Source organism: Cervus elaphus, chromosome 20 (assembly GCF_910594005.1).
Source record: "Cervus elaphus chromosome 20, mCerEla1.1, whole genome shotgun sequence".
NCBI classification, from domain to species: Eukaryota; Metazoa; Chordata; class Mammalia; order Artiodactyla; family Cervidae; genus Cervus; species Cervus elaphus.
The window spans coordinates 106,394,028-106,415,287 of record NC_057834.1 but is presented as its reverse complement, the minus strand read 5'-3'; the positions used below and the strand labels follow the sequence as shown (position 1 = coordinate 106,415,287).

Here is a 21,260-nt window from a genome sequence, read left to right as displayed (position 1 = left end):
TAGTTCTTTCACTTTCTGCCATAACGGTGGTGTCATCTGCATATCTGAGGTTATTGTTATTTCTCACAGCAATCTTAATTCCAGATTGCACTTCCTCCAGCCCAGCATTTTTCATGATGTACTCTGCATAGAAGTTAAATAAGCAGGGTGACAATATACACCCTTGATGTACTCCTTTTCCTGTTTGGAACCAGTCTGTTGTCCCATGTCCAGTTCTAACTGTTGCTTCCTGACCTGCATACAGGTTTCTCAAGGGGCAGGTCAGGTGGTCTGGTATTTCCATCTCCTTCAGAATTTTCCACAGTTTATTGTGACCCACACAGTCAAAGGCTTTGGCATAGTCAATAAAGCAGAAATAGATATTTTTCTGGAACTCTTGCTTTTTCGATGATCCAGAGGATGCTGGCAATTTGATCTCTGGTTCCTCTGCCTTTTCTAAAACCAGCTTGAACATCTGGAAGTTCATGGTTCACGTATTGCTGAAGCCTGGCTTGGAGAATTTTGAGCATTACTTTGCTAGCATGTGAGATGAGTGCAGTTGTGTGGTAATTTGAGCATTCTTTGGGATTGCTCTTCTTTGGGATTGGAATGAAAACTGACCTTTTCCAGTCCTGTGGCCACTGCTGAGTTTTCCAAATTTGTTGGCATATTGACTGCAGCACTTTCAAAGCATCATCTTTTAGGATTTGAAATAGCTCAACTGGAGTTCTATCACATCCACTAGCTTTGTTCGTATTATATACTTATATTTAGATATATTCAAAAGATAAAGTCAGATTACTTGGGGGCAAGGCTTTATTTACCTATTTCTTTTTTGTTTTACATAGGAAAAGACTAAAAGAATGTCATCCATTTCCATTGCTTGACTGGATGATTATTCTAGGGACTCTGATGGGCAGACAACTCCAGGGTTGTGGAGGTGGGTAGCAGTGGGGAAAGGAAGCCAGATAAGGTCCTGATAAAAACTAGGACTCAGGCTGGAAAATTGACTTGAACTGAAGATTCATAAAGGTTACACTAATAGGTTGACATTGTATTGCTAAATACTTTTCATAAATATACAACCAATTCTATTTTTGCAGGTTAGGAGTGGGCAGGAGATAGAACCTACTAAATGTTAAACATGAGGCCAGGTAATTTGCATTTATTATATTACTAAATCTTCACATTAGCCCTATGAGGTTAGTTTTGGCCTAATTTTTCATCAACCCATGCTCATTTATGATTTTTCCATTGCTATTGTTTCTTCCTATTTTAGGATATTGTTTTCTCACTCCCAGAATTCTGTTACACTTGGACTATGCTATGTATTCCCTTAGAGTATGAACTTGGGAAGTGCAATGCTCAGAAAAAGAACCCTGGCCTTATCTTTGGGGAACCTTTATCTCTGTCCTGGGTCTGCCATTAATTCTCTCGGTTTCCTGAGCAAGTTCCTTGATCCTCTGGGTTTCAGTTTCCTAATTAGTAAAATGATGGTGACGAACTATATGTCAAAGATGCCTCCCATCTCTAAATCTCTAGGAACTGTCATGATACATCTTTATCAAGTTCTCCATTCTAACCTCAGAGCCTATAGACTGATCCCCTTGTAAACATACCTGTTATCTTGAATCTATAACTATTCCAATGGTGTTAAGAGCAGACAAAGAAAGTTGGGACAGGAAACCTTTTAAAGAGAAATTAAGCAGGGCTAAACCCCATGGTGGTACATGGTGGTATGATCTTGCATGCTAGACTTCAGCATTATGTGAACCAAGAACTTCCAGATATCCAAGCTGGGTTTAGAAAAGGAAGAGGAACTAGAGATCAAATTGCCAAAATTCACTGGATTATAAAAGAAAGCAAGGGAATTTCAGAAAAACCATCTTTCTCTGTTTCATTGACTATGCTAAAGCCTTTGACTCTTTGGATCATGACAAACTGTGGAAAGCTCCTTGAGAGATGGGAATACCAGACCATCTTACCTGTCTCCTGAGAAACCTGTATGTGGGTCAAGAAATTAGAACTCTGTATGGAACAACTGACTGGTTCAAGATCAAGAAAGGAGTATGACAGGGCTGTCTGCTGTCACCCTGTTTGTTTAACCTATATGCTGAGCACATCATGAGAAATATCGGACTGGATGAGTTACAAGATGGAATCAAGATAGGCAGGAGAAACATCAACAATCTCAGATATGCAGATGATACCACTCTTATGGCAGAAAGCGAAGAGGAACTAAAGAGCCTCTTGATGAGGGTGAAGGAGAAGAGTGAAAGAGCTGGCTTAAGAATAAATATTAGGGAAAAAAAAAAAACAAAACTAAGATCATGGCATCCGGCCCCATTACTGCATGGCAAATAGAAGGGGAAAAAGTGGAAGTCATGACAGATTTTCTCTTCTTGGGCTCCCAAATCACTGCGGACAGTGACTGAAGCCATGAAATCAGAAGATGATTGCCTTCTGGCAGGAAAGCAATGACAAACCTAGACAGTGTGTTGAAAAGCAGAGACACTATTTGCCGACAAAGGTCCATATACTCAAGGCTATGGTCTTCCCAGTGGTCATGTATGGTTGTGACAGCTGGACCATAAAGAAGACAGAATGCCAAAGAATTGATGCCTTCGAACTGTGGTGTTGAAGACTCCTGAAAGTCCCTTGGACAGCAAGGAGATCAAACAAGTCAATCTTAAGGGAGTTCAACCCTGAATTTTCACTGGAAGGACTGATATTGAAGCTAAAGCTCCAGTATCTTGGTCATCTGATGTGAACAGATGACTCACTGGAAAAGTCCCTGATACTGTGCAAGATTGAGGGCAGAAGGAGAAGAGGGCATCAGAGGATGAGATGGCTGGACGGCATTACTGATGCAAAGAGCATGAACTTGGGCCAACTCCGGGAGATAGTTGGGGACAGGGAGGCCTGGCGTGCTACAGTCCATGGGGTCATAAAGAGTCGGACATGACTGGGCAACTGAGCAACAACAACAGAAGACCTAAATCTATCTTCTATTTGGGTCTTATCTGACTAGAGATTTCCACATATGACTATAAATAGGCTTTGTATCTTAAGGGTCAATGGTAAAGGTTATTTTCAAGAAAGAAACTTATCTTTTGATTCTATTACTCTGGTGGGTACAAGTCAAATAAACAAAAGGGAACTCATACTTAAAATAGCAAGATGGTCCTACCATTTCAGGAGAGCTCCCCCTAGAAAATCTCTGGTAAAGGATCTTGACTGTTGGCAACTGCAGAGGGACTTCAAGCCTTAAGAAGAGGTGGCTCAGCTGAGATTGAAGAAGAAATCCTGAAGAGACAGGATCCAGTATCTTCAGCTCTTTCTGAAGTTTGTCTAATAAGCCAGAACTCAAAGGAAGAGACTTGAGTTCTCTTCTGATCAGGGCAAGAAGAAAAGTGTCTTCTTTTGTTGTTCCACTTGGTCTCTGGCCAATATCCTGAAACAACAACAAACAATGACAACAATAACAACAACAACAAATTAACAAGGAAGACCAATGCAAGGAAGCAGAAGAGTACTTGAGTTGGTATCAGAGCCTCCACATTCAGGTCTTGTCCCAAATAGGAAGAATACTTATACTTGAAAATAAGTATTCAATCTGGATGTATTCATTAGTTTATAATATCTCAAAATCTTTTCCTTTAGGCAAAGAAAAGAAGCAAATCATTTCAGAGCACATACTCTGATAGAAGCCTCCTTAAGTTATATCATTTGTCTTTTACAAAATACATTTTTTTTTATTATATTAGAATTTAGAATGATAAATCTTAAAGACTGGGATCTGGGAGGAGGAAGAGGGAAGGAAGATGTGATGGTCAGGCGGGACATTTGAGGTTTGCCTGTGGGCTCCCAGGGAAGTTTCCTGGAAAGCTGATGAGACATATCAGGTGTGGTATCCACCAGTCTATCTTAGACCATCTTATTATCTGTTCCACATCAAAATATACAGTTGACAAATAATATCCCTATCTGCAATAGAAACCAGCTCAACAGCTCCTATGATACACACCTTGGGTTGGTCAGAGCTGCTCCTTGCCATCTGTTCTAAGGACCAGTCTCTAAAGTTTCTCCTGGGGAGGCCATGGATATAGGACAGGGACTGGTCTCCAGTTGGTTGAGAGATGCAGTAGACATTTGCCTGGTTGGAAACCTTAAGGAAGCAAAGATAAATGGTAATAAGGATCAGAAGGGATGGGGGAAGAGAAAGAGTAAAAAAAAAAAGGAAAATATGAGTGAGCCAACTAATTCTTAAAACATGTTCCCATTCCAAAAGACTTCAACCCCCGTGGTCATTGAGTCATTTAATCCCCAAAGAAGAAAGCTTACCTCAACATTAATTTCAGCATAATGCAGTTAACACAAGTTTGATAAATAAATGCGCAGTTAGACGTGTTTGCATTTGTGTACGTTAAAAGATGTCTGTGACAAAGAAAAAGTAAGCCTTCAAACACATCTTTCATATGCAAACCAATCAACCCTAAATCCATATCTCTAACCACCTCCCTTATCTAACTCACATACCAACTCAATATCTTCCCTGTCCCAAATGAACCTAGGTCCACATATCAGGCTGGGGATAGCCCCTCTACCCAAAGCCAACTCACTGGAGTTGTTCAGACCAGCCAGTTCTAATCTGTTTACCCTGCCCTCATTACCTTTCCCATGGAAACCCCAATAAAGGCTGTGGCTTGTGCTTTTCCCTCACTCTTCTGCCTCCTGATTAACCTTGGTGCTTCCACATGTGGCCTTGCACAGTGTGGCATACCCCCTTTCCCTGGGAAATGTAAGTAATAAATTCTTTCAAAGTCGGTTGTCTCTTTATCTGTTACCTCACCACACCTGATTAAAAGGAAATCCAGGGTACAAATTGAACCACATGGCCATATTTAATATCAGGTCATTGAAAGGAGACATTATGAGAGGGATTCACTGAAAACTGACTGTCCATACTCATTTAATAGTTTATATTGAATAACCTATCAGTATAAATAGAACCTGAAGGGTTTATAGTCATTAAACATTTTAAAGAAAAATAAAAAAGCTCTCTAGAGTGGGCTGAGTGAGCAGGAGTGGCTGAGTTCTAGAATAGGCAGTTGTGGAGGAAAAGCAAGATAAAACAAGCAAAATGGCTTTGAAAAGAACATACTACCAATCAACTGTGATAATTATTAAAATTAAAGCACTAACACTTTCATTCTCATGCTGCCAGATGCAAAAAGCACACTTTAATTTTATTTTTGAAACTGTGCTACTGAGTTTGCTGCTAGTCACAGATTCTTTTTTATTTTCTGAGAGAAAGCAGAGCTGATACTTCTGAGAAACAGTTTAAACAGCATATATGTATTTTTAAAAATGTATCAGGAGAGAATTTAAGAGACAAAAGATCCTAGGGCTGGCAGTGAGAAGAGCCAGGCTCTGTCTGTGAGATCTTGAAACATCATTTAAGCTCTCTGGGCCTCTTATTATTCATTGGTGAAATGAGAGTTTGTATTTGCTGATTTCTAAGATATCTTACTGTTCTCGCATTCATGAAACTATTGCTTCTCTTAACATTTTCAGCTTTACTTACCTCCTCCTAATGTTATCTTTGAGTTTACCTGTAATTTAGAACAGAGTTTCACACTTGCCTGTCCTTAACCCACGTTTACTTTTGTTTAGAGCAAATTCAGCTGGTCCAGATTGCCTGCTACATCCCAGACAGGAAAGCTTATTTTCATCTATATGTGAAGCATAAGAATCTAGAAGGAGCTCTGATTGGTTTACTTCTTTCACTGTGGCAGGATTCCACTTACCACTTAGTCAAGGTGGTAATGAGTGTCTCTGTACCAGGCAGCCACGGCTGCCATCTGGCCAGCCAGGATCCTACACTCGGCAGACAGAACCAATTAGTCAGGGCCTGCACTTCCCACGAGGCCTTGCTGTGTTTGATGGGTGGGTGTTAGCCCTGCTGAGCCTCCCATAAGAAACCTCTTGAATCCTGGGAGGGGAGGGACAAATTGTCTCCCTCTGGCACTGCAGAGCTAGTAAAGTATCCAGAACGTGGAGGTCCAAGAACAACTTACCCAGTGAACACTCTGCCTGTTACAGTGGCTAATGCAGACACTGTATCCCAAATGGGTAGAGAGAGGGTCAAACAAATTTTCATTTATAACAGAAAAACTAGAAATGACTTAAATGCCCATCAATAGGGATTAAATGAGACATGTTATATCCATATAAATGAATGAATATAGTTTGGGGATTAAGGCCCTAGAATCTGGACCTGCATTGTGGCTCTGCCACTTCTCAGCCTTATGACCTGGGCAAAGCACTTGATTTCTTTGGTTTTCAGTTCCTTCATCTATGACCTGAAGATAACAAAAGTTCCTACCTCACTGAGTGCTTGGGAGTAGAAAGTTAGTTAATATATGGAAAGAGCTTAGAATAGTGCCTCTGTGTGTGTGTTAGTCACTCAGTCAACTCTTAGGACCCCATGGACCGTAGCCCACCAGGCCCCTCTGTCCATGGAATTCTCCAGGCAAGAATACTGGAGTGGGTTGCCATTCCCTTCTCCAGGGGATCTTCCCGACCCAGGAATTGAACCTGGATCTTCTGCATTGAGGGCAGACTCCTTACTATCTGAGCCACCAGGGAAACTAGAATAGTGCCTGGCACGTAGCAAATTCTAAGTGTTACTTCTGAGTATGACTCTCACAGGGACATTGAACATAATGCTTAGGATGAATTTTTTGAAGCTGGGGGAGAATTCTTGATATGAAGTGAATAGACCAGGATGACAAAGAACATATATGTGATGACTCGTATTTGGTATCTATGCATGAAAAAAAGAAGAAAAAGAAATAAACTACTATTTTTCTTTGTGTTTTATTTTTTCTTATTTATATTCTCCCTCCATTTTCCAAAATTTCACATGAATATATAATATGTTACAGTTAGAAGGATCAATAAAAATTTTAGGAGAAAAATGAGAAGTCCCCCTTGCAGAACATGGTCTGAGGTCCATTGGTGAATTGGTAGCCACTCCATATTGTAATTTTTGCAGAGTTCTAATGAATAAAAGATCACAAATCCACAGGCTTTTATATTCTCATGACTGAAAGCTAGTGAGCATCTGAGTGATTTAGAAAGGGTTATTAAAATTATAAACTAAAGATAGTTATGTTAGAGTTTACTGCAGACTCTAATTCAGTGTTCTACTAAAATATCTTACTGTCACTTCATTCTTGGCAGTGCTGCAAAATTCCTCCTCTATATATTTGTTTAATTGCAATTTCAGCAATTTTTGGAAATGGTACTTTGTTATCAATGAATCATCAGTTGGTCTTAATTTGGGTCCAGTTTTCTATTGCTGCTACTCTTACTTTTTAATTACAAATTAATAATCATTTAGATTCATCATTATCAAGCTAATCTGTTGTGGATTGTTTGGTTGATTCTTAACAGAGGGCAATGATAATGTATTACCATTTCTATCAAGATAGTTTAGTGCTGATAATTTCTTGATATCTAGACATGATTTCATTGGATTTTGAAAATAAATTATCTTTTCCTATAATGTTAAAGCAGACAAACCCTCCTCCTCTAACACACCCCAAATGGGCACAAGTGATGACACTTCACTGTATAGCCATTATTTAGTCACAGAGTAGGTTGACCAATTCATTTAGCTGTCAGTGAAGAGGCAATATACAGAATGACCTCAAAATTCATTTTCAGATTTAAAAAATGATTTTGATTCTATCTGATGCAAAATGTATTAATTACCATTAGGACAAGCATGTACTGATGTGAGTCTATGTTTCCAACCCAACTGAATTTCCTAGCCAATTACCAAGAAAAGTTTAGGAAGTTGTTACTCACTTTGCCATCCAGAAATCTACAACTGAGTGGTCCTGTTAGGAGTTTCCCGCTGTCCTCTGGTTTCTGGTTGTTCTCTTGGTGCTTGCTCTCTTTCCCATCATCTGGGTCATGACTGATTTGATGATCTGTGGGATCAATCGGAGCTGGTGGGTCTCCACAGATCTGCTTTGCATCACCAGGCACTGATTTCTGGAGCACTGTTTGAGCTTCTGCCTTCAATTTCTGGTTCTCCTTGCTGCAAAGAAACAAGTTTTGTACTTTGTTACTCGGGGCACACTCCACCTGCACTAAGCTGGCATAAGAAAAGGCAGGCGTTAGTCTGGTGGTGGGAATATTGGTAACAGCATGACTGAATGAGTTATTTGTTATTTGTCTAGGGATCATTTACCATAGAGAAACCATGTTATTTTCTCAGGCTTTACCTTCCTTATAATCTATCCATCTGCTCTATCCTTACTATAAGAAATGGCAGCTTCAAAGATGAACCCTAAAGGTTATTACTTATCTTTCTTCCTTAAAAGTCTAACAGGTATTTTCAGTGTTTACAACTAGAAAAAGAAGAAAGTCAAGGCATTTTGCCAGCTCCAGTTCTGCTCTGTGTCTCTCCTTAATTGTCTCGCCGTAAGACTTCTTTTTCTCTCAGTAGTCCTCCATTTAATTTTAATATTAAATAGAGGGGGGAAAATTGTAGGAATGACTCAAAGAAATTTATATAAAAACAAAAATATACTAATTATTAAACTTTGTTTAATAACTAAAAGACATAAGTCAAAACAATTACATGGTATTGTTTTAAATGTAGAAAACTTCTTTGGGAAAAAAGAATACAAATGCTCATGGTCACATAAATAAATAAAATTCTTATAGTGGGTGACTAGACTAAACATATTAAAGAGTCAGGAAGCTAAAATTTTTGACCTAGTAAATCAATTTTTTAAAAATTTATATTAAGTAAAAAATGTGGAAAAAGAAAAATTTTAAACTCTAACTATTTATTAGTAGATGGATGTGTTGAGTGTTTCATTCTATGTTCCTATGAGATGATGTATGGTGCTATTAAAATAGTCACAAATAATTTTAATGAAAAAATGTCTTGTTATACAAATAAATGAAAAATATAATTATCTCAACTATATAAATTCATGTATAAATACATGTGTCTTTGTATTTATACATGTGTCATGTATAAATATACATAGAAGGAAATATGTCAGAAGTAAACAGTAAGTACCTCCTAACGGAAGTCAGGATATTACATTATACTACATGTAGTGTACTGTTGTTAGTCATTCAGTCATCTTCAACTCTATGTGACCCCAGACTGTAGCCCACCAGGCTCCTCTATCCATGGAGTTCTCTAGGCAAGAATACTGGAATAGGTAGCCATTCCCTTCTCCAGGGGATTTTCTTGACCCAGGGATCAAACCAGCATCTTCTGCATTGGCAGGTGGATTCTTTACCACTGAGCTATTTGGGAAGCCCACATTATTACTATATTATGTACTATACTATATACCACATTATACTATATAATAAAACTATTATTCTAAATTTCTGACATGAGGAAATATTATTTTATTATCAAGAAAAATACATTTAAAACAGCTATGCATTATGCCTAGAAGGTTGTATAAATTTTAGCTGTTGTTATTGATGCAGTGGAAAGGACCCATTTTAAAGCATGTCATGTAATCTGAGCATAAAACAATTTCTGCAACACTTGTTGATTTGAATAAGGCCAAGGTTGACATATGTATATTTTTTACATCAATTCTCTTAGTCATGGCAGCATGAGAAGCAAAGAAGGCTTAGGAAAGACCTGAGAGGAACACCTACATTTACAGAGGGAAGAGCCCTAAAAGGAGACTTAGAAGAAATTCTGAGTAAGGTAGAAGAAAAGCTAGAAGAGTGTGGTCTTAGCAACAAAGTGAAGAGAATGTTTTCAGGGAGATGGCATAGTCAGCATCTCACATGCTGTTGAGAAAGGTGAGTTCTAAAGAGGGTTCATTGAATTAAGCCATAAGGACATCATCAGGAAACCTGACATGAGGAATTGCCTGAGGTAATGGAGGTAGATGCTAGACTGAAGTGGGTTGACAAAAGAGGAGGGATCAGAAACTAAGGGTAGGAAGTATAAAGACCTCTGTGAAGAATTTTGGCTTCAGGAGAGGAGAGAAATGGGGTGATTGGAGTACAATGTTGGTTTCAGATAGGGCTTTGTTATTGTCATGTTTATCTCCAAAATATACAAATAGCTCATACAACTCGACAACAACAACAAAAAATAAATAAGCCAATCAAAAAATGGGTAGAGGACCTTAATAGACATTCCTCCAAAGAAGACATATGATAGTCAATAGGCACGTGAAAAGATGCTCAACATTGCTATTTATTAGAGAAATGCAAATCAAAACTACAATGAGATACCACCTCACACCCATGAGAATGGTCATCATTAAAAAAATCTCAAATAAAAAATGCTAGAGAAGGTGTGTAGAAAAGGGAAACCTCTTAGATTGCTTGTGGGGATGCAAACTGGTACAGTCACTATGGAAAGCATTGTGGAGGCTTCTTAAAAAACTAAAAGTAGAGTTACCATATGACCGAGCAATTCTACTCCCAGGCAGGTACCTGGAGAGAACTGTAATTTAAAAATATACATGCTCCCCTACGTTTATAGCAGCACTATTCATAATAGCCAAAACATGGAAACAAACTCGATGTCCATTGACAGAGGAATGGATAAAGATGTTGTATACATACATATATTATGGAATACTACTCAGACTTAAGGAAGAGTAAAGTAATGCCATTTGCAACACATGGATGCAAGTAGAAATGATCATAAGTGAAGTAAGTCAGGCAGAGAAAAACAAATACCATATGATATCACTTATATGTGGAATCTAAAATATGGCACAAATAAGCTTATCTACAAAACAGAAATAGACATAGAGGTCAGGCTCATGACTACTAGTGGGGAGGGGAGTAAAGGAGGACAGGACTTGGAGTTTGGGATTAGCAGGTGTAAACTATTATATATAGAAAGAATAAGCAACAAGATCCTACAATATAGCACAGAGAACTGTATTTAACATCCTGTGATAAACCATTATGGAAAAGAACAGAAAAGAATGGAAAAAAAACATGTCTATATTATATAGCTGAATCATTTCTCTAGACAGCAGAGATTGGCACATTATAAACCAACTATACTTCAATAATAAATAAAATTAAATAAAAGAAACTAAAGAGAGTAGGGACTTAAACACATTTAAACGAAGAGCCAACTGACCAAAGAAAAGGAGAGGATATCACTGATGATTTAAGATGAACCCCGACAAAATGAGATGGAATGTCACTGAGAAGACAGAGATAGAAATGAAATCTCAGGGTCAGGTAGCAGGAAGATGGGTGAGGATATAAGCAAATTTTAACATTTGGTGACAGGAGACTGACCAAATTGCTGACAGCTTAAATTTTCTCTTTGACATATAAGGTATAACTACCTGTTGGGTCTCAAGAAAGGAAATGTAGGAGGGGTAGGAGGTCTGGATTTAAGGGCATATGGCTTGCAATAGCTGCTCTAAAGATAGCTGATCAGACAAAGAAGGAAGGTCAGCTAGACACAGCCGAGTGGTCACTTGAAGGCTGGAGACCATGGATTTTGTAGCGCCGTTGGAGAGGATGCGTGCTCTGCAGTTCTTGTGGAGATGCAAGGGAGGCAGACAGTGAGCTTCTTCCTCCAGGGCTGGAGATTTGTCAGATAGGTGTAGCTGGATGACAATAGAGTAAAATGGGAATGTTGGGGGAGTGTACATTTAATATATAGTTCTTCAATGAGAGAAGACATATAATATACAGTACAGTCCCTGATCTTAAGAAATTTAATTTCATTTGGCTATCCAAAAATACAGGAATAATAAAGTTGACAACTGATATAAACGTGTTTCTAGAAGTCAGGATAATGGTTACCTTTGCGGGGAGGTATAAAGTCCAGAAGGGAACATCAGGGGTGTTTCTAGGAATGTGGTACCAATTTGTTTCTTTTTTTTTTTTTTTCATTTATTTTTATTAGTTGGAGGCTAATTACTTTACAATATTGTAGTGGTTTTTGCCATCCATTGACATGAATCAGCCATGGATTTACATGTGTTCCCCATCCTGAACCCCCCTCCCCCAATTTGTTTCTTGATCTGGATGTCTGTTGCAAGGGTATATCATGTTTGTGAAAATTCAGTGAGTGAGTGGTATACTTATGATGTGTACTTTATGTATTAGACAGGTATATTTCTACAAAGTGTTCAGGGAAATTGGCATAAGATTTACATAAATAATGTGAAATATACCTAAGTGAAGTGAAGTGAAAGTCGCTCAGTTGTGCCTGACTCTTTGCGACCCCATGGAATTCTCTAGGCTAGAATCCTGGAGTGGGTAGTCTTTCTCTTCTCCAGGGGATCTTCCCAACCCAGAGGTCGAATCCAGGTCTGCCGCACTGCAGGCGGATTCTTTACCTGCTGAGCCACAAGGGAAGACCACGAGAAATATACCTAATTGGTATATAAATAAATGTCAATAGAATGTTACAAAGAATCAGTGCTATTTGAAGTTCTTAAGAAAAATAAGTAATTATACTTTGCAGGGGTTTCAAAAATAATAGTATTACTGAGTAAGTATATGGCAGCCACATTATAGCCATTTACAAAAATTCATTTATTTAATCTTTAGATCAGCCCTATAGGGGGGTGCTCATATTATTCTCATTTTAGGATGAAAAATTTAGGTTCAGAGGGTTTATATAATTGTCTGATTCTACCTGGCTTTGCAAAGGTACAGCCAGGATTTAAATCTAAATCTTCCTGGTTGCACCTTGATTGTTCCAGGTGCCAATAAAGTCAGGAAAAAAAGTCTGTGGAAGTTAGGGAATATATGAGAAACAGAAATTAGAGGAGGCACCAAGCAGGAAGTGCAGGATTTAAAAGTAAAAATGGTAATAGGGCAAACAGTTAACTCTTGGATGAAGGCAAGGAGGGTTGAATCATTTTTACTTTTATGACCTTTAAAATCCTTTTGTGGGCAGTCTTAGGATAAAATTGCCTGAGAAATATGAAATGTAACTGCCTGTCTGTTAAAACAGCCATAGTGTATGTAAAATTAAAAATAATCTGTTAAATCTGTTTAAAGCAAAAGCTGCTTTAAAAAAACAACAACAACATGTATAACACTTTAAATTTATCATGAAAAAGACTCCCCAGCTGAGAAATGGCATGTGTCTGCTGTTAGCACAATTTGTCAACACGCGTTGGTTGTTATGTTGTTCACAAACCCACGGTTCTTTCTTCTAGGCTTGTGTGCTATCTACCTGCACTGTTGAAAATAGAAATTTGCCATTTCAGAAAAAGGAAAAAAAAAAAAGCCATCAATACTATCTTGGAAACAAGACAGCTAGCTTCCTCATATGTACTTCTAACCTCAGCTGCTGCTCTCAGGGGCGCTGTGAAGAGTTTAGTGTCATCTGGGAACTACAGCAATTAGGGAGAATGACAGTTATGGCTGAATGATAAATAAATGAGGAGAAAATTGTCCAATTGTTCCCTTTCACGTTGGGCTCTTCCTGCAAACCAGTCTTTTATTAGAGCTCAGAGTCTCAGGATTAGAGTTTAGTGCGACCCTCTATTAGAGCTCAGACTCTCAGGATTAGAAAGAAACATGAAGGGCATCTAGTAGCATCCTCTGCCCAAAGCAATGTGCAGATCCTACACCGGCCCCACCTCCCCTGCGACTCCATCTCACCAGATCTCACATTTGATTTGGATTACACCCCTGCTGAGAACATCAAATCGCAAATGGAGGACCCAGGGGGCTCAGCAAAAAGGTCACCAGATGCCATGTTAAAGGTCTGCCAGCCTTGGCAGAGACTCAGTGCTGCCAGTTTCCAACTGAGTACCATCTAACAGGCCTCCAGCCCTCTGGAGGAGACAGCCCAGAGTGTGCCAACCTAGTGAATGGGGACCTAATTTCAGTAAATGAAAGCATGTTCTTATTTGGAAGTAATAACAGATAATCATCACAACCAGACTTTTCTCTTTTAAAAAGACAACAACAAAATAAAAAATTTTTATTGGGGAGGGGAGTGCAGCTGAAAATCTCACTAAACTCCATGGGAAGTTGAAATGTAAAGCTAGTGCTAACTTAGAAGATGTTGTTGTAATGGAGTGTGAGGGTGTTTTTACTCTTTAACGCCATGGAGCCATCCATATATTATCATCATTGATGTTTAGTCTTCAGAAAGATTTTTAAAGTACATTAATTCCCGACCTATGCCCAAATCCTTTCTTCATCATGTAATTATGCTAGCTAACATGCCCTAAATTCTCATTTCTATGTGTCAGCCATTGTGTATAAATTCACATACATTTTTCATGTTTTACTAATAATCCTGAAGGGTATGTGTTATGATCATCATTGTATAGATGTGAAAACAAATCACCAGAGAAGTTAAGTAAACTGCTCATTGATAAACTGATAATAGGTAGAGATCTAGAGCTCAGACCCAGGTCTGCATGCCTCCAAAGCGTGTACTCCTTCCTTCACATCTCTCCTTAATTTCACACCCATAATAAATAAACTGGCTACTGCTAAACAACAGGATGTTGATTCTTTTTTAAAATGTTAATAAAAAAAACACATATAAAAATACCTAGTCCATCTTCCAACCTAAGCATCGAGTCCCTTTCAGAACACCTAAGTGGCCATCCTTCAGCTTTGATTTGTACCTTTCCAGGGACAAGGGGTTCATCACTCCCAAAGTTATTTCTAAAGTATCCCATTTCTTTCATCATAGCACTGAGCCACATTCTGACATCAGTGAAAATAACTGAACTGTATTTTTCATGGCATTTACTCTATACTGCTTTACGGAATAAAAATAGTGTCCCAAATTGGGGTCATTTTGGCTGCAAAATTAGTAACCAGTTCAATCACCAATTATTCTTTGGTATGATTTACTTTTTTACCTCTTTTTATTTTCTTTTTTAAATTGAAGTATAATTGACTTACAATGTGATCTTAGTTTCTGACATTGTGCATGCTCAGTTGGTCAGTTGTGTCTGACTCTTTGCCACCCCATGGACTGTAGCCACTAGGCTCCTCTGTCCATGGAATTTTCCAGGCAAGAATACTGGAGTGGTTGCCATTTCCTCTTCCAGGGCATCTTCCTGACCCAGGGATCAAACCAATGTCTCTTGCATCTCCTGCATTGGCAGACGGACTGTTTACCACTGTAGTAATTTATTATCATTCTAAAACTTACTCCATTTAAAACTATTATAAAATGTTGGCTATATTTCCTGTGCTGTACATTTTATACACATTTTATACCTATCAATTTGTACCTCTTAGTGCCCTTTACCTATTTGCTCCTCCTCCAACCCTTCTGCCCTCTGGCAACCACTAGTCTCTTCCCTGTACCTGTGAGTCCCTTCTGTCTTGCTATATTTGTTCATTTGTTTTATTCTTTAGATTCCACATATAAGTGAAAACATACAGTATTTGTTTTTCTCTGTCTGACTTATTTCACTAAGCGTAATATCCCCCAGTTCTATCCATGCTGTCACAAATGGTAAAATTTCATTCTTTTCTACAGCGAAGTAATATTCCATTGCCTATATACCAGATCTTCTTTATCCATTCATCTGTTGATGGACACTTAAGTTGCTTTCATTTCTCAGTTAATGTAAACAATGCTACTATGAACACTGGAATACACATATCTTTTCAAATAGTGTTTTCATTTTCTTTGGATAAATTAACTCATAGAGATGATATCCCAATATATCTACTCTTCTGAAACCTTCTTTTTACACGTAATACAATTCTACAGCATTAGACATATTTATCCCATGGAGGTTTTCTTCTATTTTACTTGTTTTTTAGCTCTACATTACTACATTCTTTGGGTTGCAGTGAGAATCTACACCACTCACTGTCTTTAGACTGTGTTGTCTTGAAAGATCTCATAGTTAGGTAGAGAAAGCAGACATTTAAACAGAAAATTATGATATAAAATGATAATTGAAAATATAGAGTATGTAAAAGAGATAATCACAGAGGGCTGTCAAACCAAATCTGCTTAAGAGGAGTGGAAATGAATCCACAAAGGAAGTTATTTCTATGAGAGAAGCTCAAAGAAGGGCTTGTTCTTAGAGAAAAAGACAGTGATTGAACTTCAGACCACCTGCAGGGTGCTGGATAATAAGACAGAAACTTGGGTCACTCTGAACTTATTAAATCATAATTTCTGAAAGCTGGACAAGAAAATGTATATTCTTATCAAACATCACTGATGTTCTTATGTACACTAAAGTTTGATAAACGATGGCATAGAAAATGAAAAAGGAAAGTCTTTTCCATAGTTGTGCAAAATATACACATAATTTCAGGCAATGGTTAAGGATGTGAGCTATATATCTAAGAGACCTGGTTTTGAGACCTAGCCCCAAACATAACTTGTGTGACTTCTGGTAAGTTACTTCACATCTCTGATTTTCAGTTTCTCATCTGTGAGACTAAGAAAATAATACTTATTAAGATAAGATGTATTGAATATTTAGCACTGAGCCTAGTTCCCAGTCAGCCCAAGACAAATGATAAGTTTTAGTCCTAAATCAAAGTGCTGTCTCCTTTATCAACACCTTTCTCATTCCAGGTACAGAAGGGATGAACTTTCCTTTGGATCCCCAAACTTTCTTTGTTGATAGGTAAAACTAAAGTTCAAAGGATCAACATTTCATAGTTCACAGGAACCAAGGAATACTACTTAAATGGATAAAAAGAGAGAGTTAATGTAATCTCTCCAGCTGCCTTGTTTATTTACTAATAATTATAAATACAAGTTATAGAAGTCACCTACCTTAAAAAAAAAGCAGATTAATTTGTATTTAAAATCTCTGATAAAGCACAATTCTTTGGAATCATTTTCCTTATTTTACAAAAACAAAACAAAACAAACAAACAAAAAATAACAACCTAACACCTACAACATTGTTGTATCAAAATGTCCTCAGGTGACTTATCCCTAGGAGCTGTGCAAACTGTGTTGTTTTTAAATCTTTGTGTTGACATTTTCAACTGTTTGTTGTTGTTCAGTTGCTAAGTCATACCTGACTGTGACCCAGTGGACTGCAGCATGCCAGGCTTCCCTGTCCTTCACTATCTCCCAGAGTTTCTCAGATTCATGTCCACTGAGTTGGAGATGCTATCTAACCATCTCATCCTCTGCCACCCTCTTCTCCTTTTGTCTTCAATCTTTTCCAGAATCAGGGTCTTTTCCAATGAGTTGGTTCTTTGCAACAGGTGGCCAAAATGTTGGAGCTTCAGTATTAGTCCTTCCAATGAACATTCAGGGTTGATTTCCTTTAGGATTGACTGGTTTGATCGCCTTGCTATCCAAGGGACTCTCAAGCGTCTTCACCACAATTTGAAGGCATCAGTTCTTCAGTGCTCAGTCTTCTCTATGGTCCTGTTCTTTTATCCATCCATAACTACTGGAAAAACCATAGCTTTGATTATACAGATCTTTGTTGGCAAAGTGATGTCTTTGCTTTTTAACATGCTGTCTATAGGCTTGAAATTTAAAGTCCTTTGCACTTGTATTCTTACATTTCTAAACAAGATGACTGTGAAACCACCTGGCCTCTATATCAGTTATCTCCGTGCTTTAAGGCACAGTTCTGAGGCAGGGCTTCTATCCACACTTAGAGGATGTAGCACAAACCATTCTCCTCTCTCTGCAAATACCTTCTGGAGACGTCCACAGGGTCTATGGGAACGAGGAGCAATAATGATTAATATGTGATTTTGTTTAATTATGTTGAACTAAATCAGAGGTATGTAAAAAGATCATGTATTTGAAAACTGCACTTTAGGAAAGGAGGGGAAGATGAACAGGCAGAACACCAGATTTTTAGGGCAATAGTACTCTGTATGATACTATAACGATGAACACATGTCATATTACATTTGTGCAAACCCATAGAATACACAACAAAAATGAACTTTAAGGTAAGCCATGGAATTTTTGTGATTAAGATGTGATAGTGTAGGTTCATGAATTATAACAAATGCGTCATTCTGGTAAGGGGAAAACTACATGTGTGTGAGGGCAGAAGGTATATGGGATATCTCTGCATCTTCCCTTCAATTTTGCCATGAACTTTAAACTGCTCTGGAAAATAAAGTTCAAAAAGAACTACTACATTAACATAAATCTGTGCTTTCTCAAAATTATAAGTGGTTACACTATATGTGGTAAGATATATATATATATATATGTATATACATACATATATACACACACACACACACAGAGCTTAAGTTTTGTTTTACTCGTAAACCAAACTGTGGTTATACAATTTTGTGATCTTTTAAAATCTGCTCCAGTTGATAATATCATATGGATACCTTATCCATCAATGTTTATATCTCCACAAGAACATTTAAAGTATCTAGTTTTTCATTGTATGGATATACACGAGTTTATTTAACTCGTCCTATATTATTTGAGAATGTTTACTGTTCCCAGGTTTTTACCAGTTTAAATATTGCTTCTCTGCTGGGTGTTTTCCCCTGCTCCTGCTTCCTTGCCTCCTCTGGCACTCCGGGAAGCCGACCGCTATGGACTGACTAGCTGGTCAGCTCTCTGTCCTCTGATTCTGGCCGGTCTGGCCCTGGCTCTCCTGGAAGGGATGGTTCTCCCTGTAAAGAGTGCTTCAAACTACTTGTGTCTCTCGCCTGAAGGTCACTATGTTTCTCTAGCTCAAGAATGTTGTTCCCTCCTCATCAACGTTCCCCTCTTTCCATCTTGGCTTCCTGGTGGCTCAGTGGCAAAGAATCTGCCTGCCAATGCAGGAGATGGAGGTTCCATCCTTGGGTCAGGAAGATCCCCTGAGGAGGAAATGGCAGCCTACCCCAGTATTCTTGCCTGGAAAATACCATGGACAGAGGAGCCTGGTGGGCTACAGTCCATGGGGCTGAAAAAGTCTGACATAACTGAGCACACTTGCTTCCCATCTCTGCAGACCCAGGGTGGTAACAACCCTGCAGCTGCTAGCCCATGATTCCTGTACTGTGTCTTGCAACTCTCTTACTCTTACAACCAAATCCTCCTTGAATTATCTGAGTTTATATAATCTGTTTCCTACTGGACCCAAACTAGTATATTCTTGTGTAAACTTTTGAAATGAAACCATTACATCCACCAATAATTGTTTCCACAGAATTGATTCTTAGAAGATTTTTATGCCAAAATAATACACTTTTAAAGTTTTTGATAAGTATACTTGAAAACCAATAGCATATGAGTACTCTTTTTCCTAAACCCTTGTCAACCCTGGATATTTCTGTTATAAAAATATTCTCAGTTTGTTTGGTAGAAAATATTTCATTGCTGTTTAAATTTCTTTTATTACCACTCAGATTAATTCCCCACTCCAGTCCCTCAACCATATCTAATGTTCTTTTTTTTTCTTCTTTCGTGACTTGCCTGTCTAGACCTTTTGCCAATTTTTTAAGCTGGGCAGCTCATATTTTTCCTATTGATTTGTAAGAGCTCTTTACACATAAGACGAATAATTTTTTCCTGTCATATACATTTTAAATAGTATTTTGTTTTTGCCTTTTACTACTTATCATATTTTTGGAAATGAAGAATTTCAAATGGTAAAGTAACAACCTTTACTGCACAGTCTCAAGATTTAAGATCAATGGCCACCTATTTTTTATAACATTGATATGACATTCACTCACACAAAGCCATATACTCTTATTTAAAGATTTATGCCTATGTTTTGGGCTGGAGGCATATGTCCAAAACAATATCTCATGCTTCTTTATACTTCTCACAGTGCTAGAATAATGATAATAACTTAAAACCTATTGTAGGAGATTAATTTAAAAAACAGTGGAAAGGTCATAGGAGAAGTATGATTTTAGCATATTATTTTATTTCTTTGAACTTGTGAAAATAAAGACAATAGTTTGTTGTCTGATATTGTTCTGTTTTAAGGAGAAACTGAATTCATGGAGAGTAAGGTAATATGTAGATTATATAGAATGAAATGCACTAAACAAAGATAAGATATTACAATTAGTTATTACTTTTTTAAAAAAGGATGAGTAAGTATGTGAATTTTTAAATCACAAATTTTACCCAGGTTTTATATAGGGAATATAATTGATTATTGCTACTGTTAGGTAGTTAGAATAGGAAACAGGAGTCCAAAATGGCGCTGGCTAAAAGACAAGGAAGGGAAGAGCCCGCGAAAATAGAACAAAGGAAGGTCTGAGGACCAGAGTGAGGACCTCAGGTGGAACAAACAGTACTCCTGGCTGAGCCCAATTTACATAGAGCAGGCCCAGGGGGCAGGAAAAAGCAAAAAGAGGAGCCAAAGGGCCAGGTCTCTCTCTCTCCTGGACTTGCGGGCTCCCCCAAGCTATTCTCTTTGCGTCTTTGGGTCAGCATGCCCTCACGCCTTGAGGATGGATTTTCCTGCTATTTTCTAAATAAAATAGAACTGTAGCACGGAGCTGTAACACTGATCTAAGAGCTATAACACGGTCTGTTCGATACACGAGAGCCATAACACAGTCTGTCCAAGACCCAAGAGCTGTGATATGCTGAGGGCCTTAATGTCCGTCACTTCAAATCTTTGTTGTGACAAGAATACACTCGCCTGATGCTACCATTTTCTGCCTGGATTACCATAATGACTCCCTAAGTGGTCTCTCTCATTCTAATATTCCTGTCTCTTCTAGTTTATCCTCCACATAGCAGCCAGAACCATTATTTAGAAAGTGTAAATTTGATTGTGTCCTCCACTGCTCTCAATTTTCCATGCCTTCCCATTGTACATAGAACAAATCCAAAGTTTCTAACACGGACCACATGGCCCATGATCTGAGTCCTGCAGGCCTTCCTGACCTCATTGCCTCCCCTTGTTCACTAACTCCACCCACACTGACTTCCTTGCTCCTCCTTACGCATGCCAAAAGGCTTTCTATTGCCTGTCGCTGCTGCCCAGAATGATTTATTCAGCTATTTGCATAGTTCACTCTCTGTGTAGAACTGTGGAGGCTAGCATATCATGATGAACACCTGTGGTGTTGCTGGGTACAGACTGGATCTCATGGGTGAAAAATCAGCAGCTATATGATTGCCCTGATCTCTGAGAGCTGTGTTCCTAGAAAGTGATGTGGTACTTTTTTATGAGGCAGGCAAAAGGCAGCTGTGTACCACAAAAGATATACTTGGGCTCCAGGTGCTCATCTTACATGCTATTTGTAGCAGTTCTTGGGAAAGCGAAATATTTGGAGAACCTGGGGCCCATGGGAAGCTGCAACCTCTT

The 21,260-nt window shown here is 38.3% G+C and overlaps 1 protein-coding gene across 1 annotated transcript in view; it reads right to left on the bottom strand.

The window, feature by feature from the left end:
* Positions 1-21,260, bottom strand: part of C20H1orf87 (chromosome 20 C1orf87 homolog) — an 82,785-nt gene that overhangs the window by 52,004 nt on the left and 9,521 nt on the right. Inside the window, exons 2-4 of the mRNA XM_043878735.1 lie at positions 7,858-8,092; positions 4,007-4,147; positions 3,170-3,433 (exon numbers count right to left, since the gene is read on the bottom strand). Of these exons, the coding sequence (XP_043734670.1) occupies positions 3,170-3,433; positions 4,007-4,147; positions 7,858-8,092 (640 nt within the window). The remainder of the gene's footprint in view (positions 1-3,169; positions 3,434-4,006; positions 4,148-7,857; positions 8,093-21,260) is intronic.